Genomic DNA, 10,347 nt, shown 5'->3' with positions numbered 1-10,347 from the left:
AATGGTTCCTATAATAGTATAGGAACTATTCCAATTTCATTATGGGAATCATTCCCATAATATTATGGGAATAGTTCCCATACTATTATAGGAACCATTCCCATAAATTATAGGAATGATTCCCATAATATTATAGAAAGTATTCCTATAAATTATGGGAACCATTCCTATAATTATAAGAACCATTCCTATAGTGTTATGGGTATCATTCCCATAATTATAGGAACTATTCCTATAATTATGGGAAACATTCCTATAATTATAGGAACCGCTCCCATAATTTATGGTCGTAATTCCTATGATGGTATAGGAAAAAATTTCACAAAATTATGGAAACCGCTGCCATAATTTTCTTTCCGTGTAGGATAATGATAATACAAAATTTTTTTAATTCAATTTATTTGCTTGCTAGGCTGATTGCTGGCTACCATTAATCGGCCGATAGTCGAGCGCCATTAATGGCCCGAGCTTATCATCCCGACTATAAGCCGTTCATCGGCAAATAAAAATTGCCATTGCTGAGCCATTAATTGACATTCTTGGCCCGATCTAGGGCCGATTTTCAAACGTTGTATAAGATATTCAAGTGCACAAAAAATCGATCATTTCGTGAGCGGCTTCGTTTTGCCCATCTATATCTTCTACACGGAAAGAAAATTATGGGAAGTTTTGCTATGCATTATGGGAATGGTTCCCATAATGGTATGGGAACAGTACCTATACTACTATAGGGATGGTTCCCAAATATTATGGGAACCATCCCCATAATAGTATGAGAATCATTCCCATACTATTATGGGAATGGTTCCCATATTGGTATAGGAACTATTCCTATAATATTATGGGAATTATGAATAACATTATCGATAGTTTTTTCTCCTAGTTGACAAACTATCTTTTGATAAGGACTGATATACGACTACGGAGATTGATAAAAGAAACAAAATAGTCTTTTTATGATCTATGCATTGTTTTTTCGATATTTAATAAATTTAACATCATCTTTAATAATTCGGGGATTACACACATAAACTATTGGATACTTTTACATAACCAGGCTTACATTCACAAATATTATCTATACAATCAGAATTTTTTGTGACGCATTGACCTTCTAGCCAACAAAATCCACCTAAAGGCAGCCCGCATGATTGGTCGGCTAATAAGATATGATATGGCTTGCAAACACATTTTTTATTTATTGAACAATCCATATGTAATGCGTCTCTACATTCTGAACGTTCAGAACAATCAGCTAGCGATGATGCTGAAAAATTAGGAGTGAACACAGAAATAACAACAAAAAACTATGGGTAAATTCACAAAATTTTTTTTTTTTCATCATCTTACTTACTTTCTGCACAATGTAAATCAGACGCACGTGAATATGGGGATATGCATTGACATATATTATTTACACATTCAGAATTTTCAATAGAACAATGATTGCCGCTTGAACAAGATCCTCCGATAATTACCGTGCACGTTGATTTATTTACTGGTAAATGATTTTCATTGCAAACACACGTTTTACCATTCGAACATATTGCGTTTATTATAAAATTACAATCTACATCCGATTCACATGGCATTCCCAATGAAACTTAAACGACAAATCATGTATATATTCAATAAGTATATCAATAACTTATGAAGAATTAAGAATATATTATGTGAGTTTTCGAATATAAAAAAGTAGAATATTGATACTTACTTGCCTTACATCGATTATTAGATATTGATACAAAGTTATTTTTACATCGACATGTGTAAAGATTACAAAAAGAATTATCTGGAATGCAATCTTCATTTCTATTACAATCACCACCTATAATTGGTTGACAGGAACCGTTCAATTCGATGTAATTTGGTTTACAGATACACGTTTGATTTTCTGAACAATATTTACGCACTAAATCGCCGCATTCATTATTTTTACGGCAAAAATCTCTTGTTGCATCGCTTTGTGCGATCGCGTGACAGACAAAGTCTTTCATTGGTTCACAAGTTGTTTCATTGATTGAAACATAATTCTCTTTGCAAGCACATTTTTTACCCATTGAACATTTTGCATGTTTTATAGCGTTACAATCTAAATCACAATTACAATCTCCTTTCAAGCGTTCTGGAAACAAATAAGTTAACGACAATAAACTTGTTGATAATATGTTCATTTATCTGATTATATTAACCTGGTACGCAATTTTTATCAGACTGAAGTAAATAATTATGTTTACATCGACATTTATTGTCAATGCATACAGCATTTGATGTTGCACATACTCCGTCGTTCAAACATGGTTCATTTAACAACGGTGCACAAATTGTCTCATTTAATGCAACGTAATTTGCATTACAAACACATTCGTGATTCTTCGAGCATACTGAATGCATTACACCACCACAGTCGTCATTACTCTCACACAATATTCCTAGATAACCTTGTGAAAGGGGAAAGTAAATTATTGTATATCGCGAATTCTGAGTGCTACGTTTGTAATTGATACACTTACTTGACAAACATTCGTTATTAGATTGACGTACAAAGCCGTCGGCGCATTGGCATATTTCATGGTCACAGGCACTGTGGATTGGATAACAATCTCTATTTTCCATACAACGTTCGCCTAGAAGTGGTGCACATGTTGTTCTGTTGCGCTCAAAATAATTTGATTTGCAAACGCATTTATTATTTTTAGAACATTTCGCATGTCGTATTTTCTCACAGTCATTATCTCCGCCGCACGCAACTCCTAACAAGACTTATTAAAGGAAAAAAAAAGATTAAATAATATGAAAATATTTTTTATTTATGCCTAGCGGATCGGAATTACGATAAATTACCTATTTCACCGCAAAATGCGATATTTTACCTAAATTACCGCAATTTGCAGTATTTAAACGTTACGTGCCGTAGTTTGAGGTAAAATACAGTATTTTATGATAATTTGCGGTAATTATTATGAATACCGTAAATGACGGTGTTTTACGGTGAAATACTGCGATAGTACCGCAAATTTTACGATGAATTGCCACAATTTTACTGCAAATTTGCCACATAATGCGGCGTTTCTCCTAATTTGCCGTATTCCGGATCTACTAGGGATGTTTTTCACGATATATACTTACGAGGTATGCATCGACCACGAAAGTCTTGATCATAGTAAAGTTGGCATGAACATTGGTTATCAATGCAGATTGAATTACTCAAGCCACATTTTTCATTGTAACGACAAAATTCACCGAGTAATGGGGCACAAGCTGTTCTATCAATCTTCACATAATTATGCTTACAATGACATTTTTTGTGCACCCTTGAGCATCTGCTATTTATAAATACTTTGCAATCGTTGTCTTCCTCACAATATTTAGTGAATAAACCTGGAAAATAATTATGATCATTTAATAATTCCGAAAGTGGACACTATTTCCGGAAATCTCGATTTGTTATTTAGTGATGGTCATTTGTGAGCGGTTATTACCATCAATACATTTATTATTTGACCGTTCTATAAAATCATGATTGCATCGACATGTATGGCCAATACAAACAGAATTATTAGTTATACATTGTTCATCATTCCGACAGTATTCACCCAGTAATGGAGCACACGTCGTACTATTTAAGGGAATGTGGTTCGATTGACAAATACATTGCTTAAACTCCGAACACATTGCATTGCATAAATTTCTACAATCGTCGTCATATTCACAATTCGATCCTAATATAGCTGCAATTGAATGAAAACAATCAATTACTTTGAATTCAATCTGATAGAATGAATGAATTTTTCTCTTATAAGTCACCGTTCTTAAAATCCATACCTGGTAAACATTGCGCATCATATAAAGATGAATAATAAGCTCTACATTCGCATCGATTATTAATACATTGTGAGTTTGAAATTTTACATTCGTCATTCTTTGAACAAAATCCACCTATAATCGGCACACACGATGTTTTATTAAACTGAGTGAATTTTTCATTACAAACGCATTTTTTATCTTTTGAACAAATTCCAAATTTTATTTTACGACAATCTTCATGAACAACGCATGGCTCTTCCAAATATGCTATTGAATATGAAATACAACAACGTATACTTTTTTTTTACGATTGTTAATTAATTTCATTATATGTTATAAAATCAATTTACTTGGATAGCATTTGAATTCTTGATAAACATAATTATGTTTACATTGACACTTGTTATCAATGCAAAGAGAATTATCATTTGCACATAGTTCATTGTCCTGACATATTTGATTATACGTTGGTGCACATACTGTCAGATTGATCGGATGATACTCGATCATACACTCGCATCTTTTCCTTTCACTACAGCGTGAATGATTAATGAATTCATTACAATCAGAATCACGATCGCAAGGCATTCGCATAAAAACTAAATTATTTAAAATTTGTAATAAATATTAAATCTGAAATGTGAAATGCTTAACAACTGGAAATTTACCTTCTTTACAACGTATATTAGATTGAGGAACTAAGTTAGGTTTGCATTTGCATTTATTATCAACACAGATAGAACCCTTTACTATACATTCATTATTTTTCTCACAAAATCCATCTATAACTGGTGCGCATATGGTTGAGTTTAATGCAACAGTATTAGCTATACAATCACATTTATTAGCTGTACACTTTGCAAATTTCACATCTTTGCATTTGCTATCGTCAGAGCAAGGTTCTCCTAGTATCTCTAGAACGTAAAGAAAAGTCTATGATAATCTATGAAGAACTTAGTTGGATTTAATTACTCGATTAATTATGTAATGTGAGCTCACTTAATTTGCATTGATTATTAGACACAGGTGAAGTATTTGCCTTGCATCGACATTCGTTATGAATGCAAATAGAATTATCAGGCGCACACTTTTCATTGTTCACACAATATTCACCCAATAGCGGTGCACATATGGTTGAGTTTATTACAATAGTATTGAACCTGCAAATGCACATATTATCTTTCGAACACTTCGAACGCAATATTCCATCACAATCCTCATTCCGTGCGCAAAATATCCCTAAATACACTGTGATCAAAATAAAAATGACAATTAAAAATGCTGTTATCAATGCAAACACGTTTTATTTATTCATCTATAAAAGTACCTTGTTTTTTACATGTATACAAATTATCGAGTTTGTTCATTTCACACGTACTCCTTAACTTACAGCATGGTTGTTGGTGGGTAGGATCACACTAGTACGATATTTAGTTAAAATGGAAAATTTATAACAAATTACGTTGGTAGTGAATACTCTAATTTCTGCCTACATATACCTGAGTCGAAAAATTTAATCTGATTTTCGTCTAATTGAACGATTTGAGCAGTTTCTGATCTTTTATAAAAATTTTAAACGTTTTTATAAAATAATTGCGTTAACGGCAGACAACTAGATTAATTCTTGAACTTTAAAAAATATTAGTTCTGAAAATTTGCAAGGATAAGACTAGATTGAATCATGGACTTGTAGTATTTTCATTTATGGGCAATATTTATAAAAAATATATTAAGTTACAGAATCGATTATATTTTGTTTATTATAAATTCAGTGTCTTTTGTTAAAACATGTAGGCAGTTAATGAAAGTTTGATAGGTTTATTTTTTAGATGTCTTGACTGAATATTTTTAGTATTGAATAAAAGTAACAAAACAACTCTTCAAATGTCAAGAAATTTTTCTTATTTACTGGATAAAATCAAAAATATTTGTGACATCTTTTTACGGAAGCGCATTAGCATGTTTCAAATATCAAGAAAATTAAAATAAATTTATATATCTAGATTATTATTATTATTCATATTCGTAAAATGTTATGTTTTTAATTTGAAAGCGATTGAAAACAGACTAAAAATTCTAGGAAATAAAGTCTGTCTTTGTTCTTACCCGATGAAAAAAGATTTTATACAATTGTATAGAATTATATATCAATTATATATGGACTATATATAATTGGTGTCACGCTTAAATAACCGCAGACAAAATAACCACGACAAAATAACCGTGACAAAATAACCGACGACATAACACACAAAAACCGTGATAAAAGGGCGGTTATTTTGTCGCTCGGTTATTTTGTCATTCGGTTATTTTATCGTCGGTTATTTTGTCGCGGTTATTTTGTCGCGGTTATTTTGTCTTTGGTTGAACTGTTACGCAACCATATAATTATATATAGACTATATATAATTGGATAGAAAAAATGGCCCGATCCAATTGTATACAATTTGTATAGAAAATTGTATACAATTCTATACAAATTGTCTACAATTCTATAAAATTATATACAATTCTATACAATTCTATATATTGCAATTATATAGAAATGTATAGAAATATATAGAATTGTATATAATTTGTATAAAATTGTATATAATTATATAGACTTGTATACAATTTGTGTAGAATCGTATACAATTTCTATACAGTTATATACAATTGGATCGGACCATTTTTTGTATATAATTTTATACAATTGTATAAAATCTTTTTTCATCGGGTATAGAAACAATTAAACACAGACCAATAATTATAATAAAAAAGTCTGTTTTTAGTCTAAACACGATTTAATACAGACTAAATATCATACGAAAATAAGTCTGATGTTTGCCTGGATAAGGAACAGTGAGGGCAAAAACAAAATAAATTCCTATATAAAACAAATACGATTTATAAACTTGAATTGAAGAGAAGTTATTTGAATTTATCATTTATTTCAAAACTGATCTAATTTTTTGACCCGGGTATTTGTATACAATTTATAATTTATATTTTATATGATTTAAATATATGCATTCCAAATTAACAATAACAATCAATATATCTTACCAAGTATACTTACGTTATCATTGTCCTGCGCACATTGATAATTATCATTATTTTCTTTTCCGAAAATTGGATACGCTATTATCAGAATAAAAGCTAAGACTTGAAATAGCTTTCGCTTTACCACAGTTTTAATTTTCATAATAATTATTGTATTTGTGATTGTAAAATTGTGAACTTGTTACATTTATAATCTAACAATGATTTTTTTAGTTTTTAAAAAACAAAAAATGTTCTAAATTTGTCGAAAGTAGTCTAACACAATAAGTCCGGCAAATCTGTAATAAAATATATTTTTATCTTATCGCTAAAACACTTTACAGATAATTGATTTCTACTTGGGTTTCTCATTTTGGAGCTCTAACTAAATAATAACCTTGATAACATTTGTACATGTTATTGTTTTTAACTTGATAATCAATTTATTTATTTTTCTAAAACTTTTTGTTCGAATTGAGGTCCTGCATAAATTTATTCTTTTGATTATTATAATACATTAACGTTAGACTTTATCCATAAAAAAAAACATCATTTTATGAAATGTTTTGAAATACTGCGTACTAAATACATTGAAAATACTACTAAAAAAATCTGAAAACCGTCTGACCCCGCAGGCCAGCCCCAAGACTCCCCGCTATTTTCGTGCTCAAGAGCTAGAAAATACTATTGAATACATTCTTGAGCTCTTTGAGCTCGAAAGTAGTGATGTCGTACTTTCTATTTCGAAAGTTCAACACGGAAAGAAAATTATGGCAGCGGTTCCCAAAATTTTGTGAAATTTTTTCCTATACCATCATTGGAATTACGACCATAAATTATGGGAGCGGTTCCTATAATTATAAGAATGTTTCCCATAATTATAGGAATAGTTCCTATAATTACGGGAATGATACCCATAACACTATAGAAATGATTCCTATAATTATAGGAAAACGTTCTATAATAGTATGGGAATCATTCCTATAATTTATGGGAATGGTTCCTATAATTGTATGGGAACTATTCCCATAATATTATGGGAATGATTCCCATAATGCAATTGGAATGGTTCGTATACCATTATGGGAATCATTCCCATAATGTTATGGGAATAGTTCCCATACTATTATAGGAACCATTCCTATAATATTATGGGAATGGTTCCGATAATGATATGGGAATGGTTCCCATACCATTATGAGAATAGTTCCCATAATATTATGGGAATAGTTCCCATACCATTATGGGAATGGTTCCGATAATGATATGGGAATGGTTCCCATACCATTATGAGAATAGTTCCCATAATATTATGGGAACCATTCTTATATCATTATGGGAACCATTCCCATAATGGTATGGGAATCATTCCCATACTATTATAGAAATGGTTCCCATATTGGTATAGGAACTATTCCTATAATATTATGGGAATGGTTCCCATATTATCATGAAAAAATCATTTTAAAGAAGTGTGGTAATCACTTTTACAATACACAGAAATATTATTAAACATAAAAACAAAAATTCAAACATTGAAAAAAAAAATCGTATTTGGCAAAAAAACATTAAAATTTTTGACAAGGATTTTTTGTCAGTACAAAACATTCAAGAAAATTCAAATTTCGGGAAATTTCTACACTATTGTGCAAAAAAAAAATTTTATGATATTATAGGGATGGTTCCCATAACATTATGGGAATATTTCCCATAATATTATAGGAATAGTTCCTATACCAATATGGGAACCATTTCTATAATAGTATGGGAATGGTTCCCATAATGATATAAGAATGGTTCCCATAATATTATGGGAACTATTCTCATAATGGTATGGGAACCATTCTCATACTATTATGGGAATGGTTCCCATAATATATGGGAACCATCCCTATAGTAGTATAGGTACTATTCCCATACCATTATGGGAACCATTCCCATAATGCATAGCAAAACTTCCCATAATTTTCTTTCCGTGAATAAATCGTTGTTTTTTTTAACTTTAAATCAGCCCAATTTCTTTGGGAGTAATGAACCGATTTAGACGTTCAAAAAGCCATTTGACTCAGTTTGTTGACTTCTAACATTGAAAATTTTTTGAAACACTTGATAAATAATATTATGAGTTATTCGGAAAAAATCAAGTAAATCGTTATTTTTAACTCGCCACTTAAAAGATCAACGACTTTCGAAAAATTCAGGCAAGCATTGGATTCATCCCGATTTTCGAAAATCGAAATTTTATCAGATGTCGACGTTTTGAGGACTAAGGAAGCTATTCTGACTATTTTCATAATAACGTCCGAGTGTCTGTATAAATTTATGTTTGTGTGTAGTTCTTGTGGCAATCCAAAGAGCAAACTAGTCCTCAACTTTCTTGAGAAATTTAGATCATTCGATCAACTAGACTGAGAAAATTAAAAAACACGAAAAAAAAAACTTTTTCTTTTAAATTATTTAAAATTTTTCATAAATAACTGGCGAAATCGAGGCAACAGTACGGTATTTTTACCTCTAATTTTGCGTTAAAGACCGGCAATTTACCGTAAAATTGTGGAAAGTCTGCAGTATTTTACCATAAAGTATTGCAATGTGAAACTGTAAAAATCAAAAGCATATTCGCTTACAGTAAATTGCCGTATTTTACCAAAATTTACCACAATATACCGTAATTTCTCTTAAATTACCACACTCTCTAAATATGAATTAGTGATTTTTCACTAATTTCAAGTGAATATTCACTAATTGTCAATGCAACAATTGTACCACGCAGAATTAGTGAATATTCACTAAATGAATATGTGAATATTGGAATTCACTGATTTGATAAGTGAATATCAGAATCCACTAAATTGAAAAGTGAATATGGGAAATCACTGATTTCATCGGTGTAAAAAAATATTATATTGCGAAAAAAAATATAAGACACTTGTAATTAGATCCGAAATGTGATTAATGTATTAGAATCATTACTTAGAGGAAGTATACATGATTTTGATTAATAAAAAAATCCCGGTGACTGCTGGGCTCGAACCTGCATCCTTCCGATTCAAAGTCTTTGATGCTATTCACTGCGCTGGCCTACGCATGTGATCGCGTGAGTGTAAATAGTATATTCGTTATGATACCAAACATCAACTGATGAAGAAATAAAAAATCCGTGATGTTACGATTGACGTACTCTTCATATAAATATATTATTGTTCTGTACTTCTATTTATTTTTATTTTGAAAATTTTTTATTAAAATTTTTAAAAATAGTACCATAATTATTAATTACATTTATATCTAGTAAGATGTTTAATTATTTGCTACACTGTAAAAAATCACCGAGGTAAGTCCAAACGGTGTAGGTGTTAAAATTTTCGGTGTTAAATTTACCCCCGAAAGCGGTGTAAAAATAACGCCGCCGCCGGTGTAAATATTCTGCACCGGTGTTAAATGAAATTTTCCGGTGTTAAAAGATTTCACTTTGGGAATGTGTGCATATATGTGTGCGTTTGTGTGTGTGCATGT

The 10,347-nt window shown here is 30.8% G+C and overlaps 1 protein-coding gene across 1 annotated transcript; it reads right to left on the bottom strand.

Annotated features, from left to right (window-relative positions):
- Positions 1 to 1,346: 1,346 nt before the first annotated feature.
- Positions 1,347 to 3,060, bottom strand: LOC130673957 (prion-like-(Q/N-rich) domain-bearing protein 25). Its single transcript, XM_057479168.1, has 6 exons — positions 2,971 to 3,060; positions 2,835 to 2,844; positions 2,514 to 2,762; positions 2,193 to 2,441; positions 1,715 to 2,125; positions 1,347 to 1,603 (listed from the first exon to the last, which is right to left on the bottom strand). Exons 1-6 carry the CDS (start codon positions 3,058 to 3,060, stop codon positions 1,347 to 1,349), a joined length of 1,266 nt encoding a protein of 421 aa, XP_057335151.1.
- Positions 3,061 to 10,347: the final 7,287 nt, after the last annotated feature.

The sequence above is a fragment of the Microplitis mediator genome, chromosome 8 (assembly GCF_029852145.1).
Source record: "Microplitis mediator isolate UGA2020A chromosome 8, iyMicMedi2.1, whole genome shotgun sequence".
In the NCBI taxonomy this organism is placed as follows: domain Eukaryota; kingdom Metazoa; phylum Arthropoda; class Insecta; order Hymenoptera; family Braconidae; genus Microplitis; species Microplitis mediator.
Note: the sequence above shows the minus strand (reverse complement) of the source record. Positions and strands in the feature narration are given on the sequence as shown.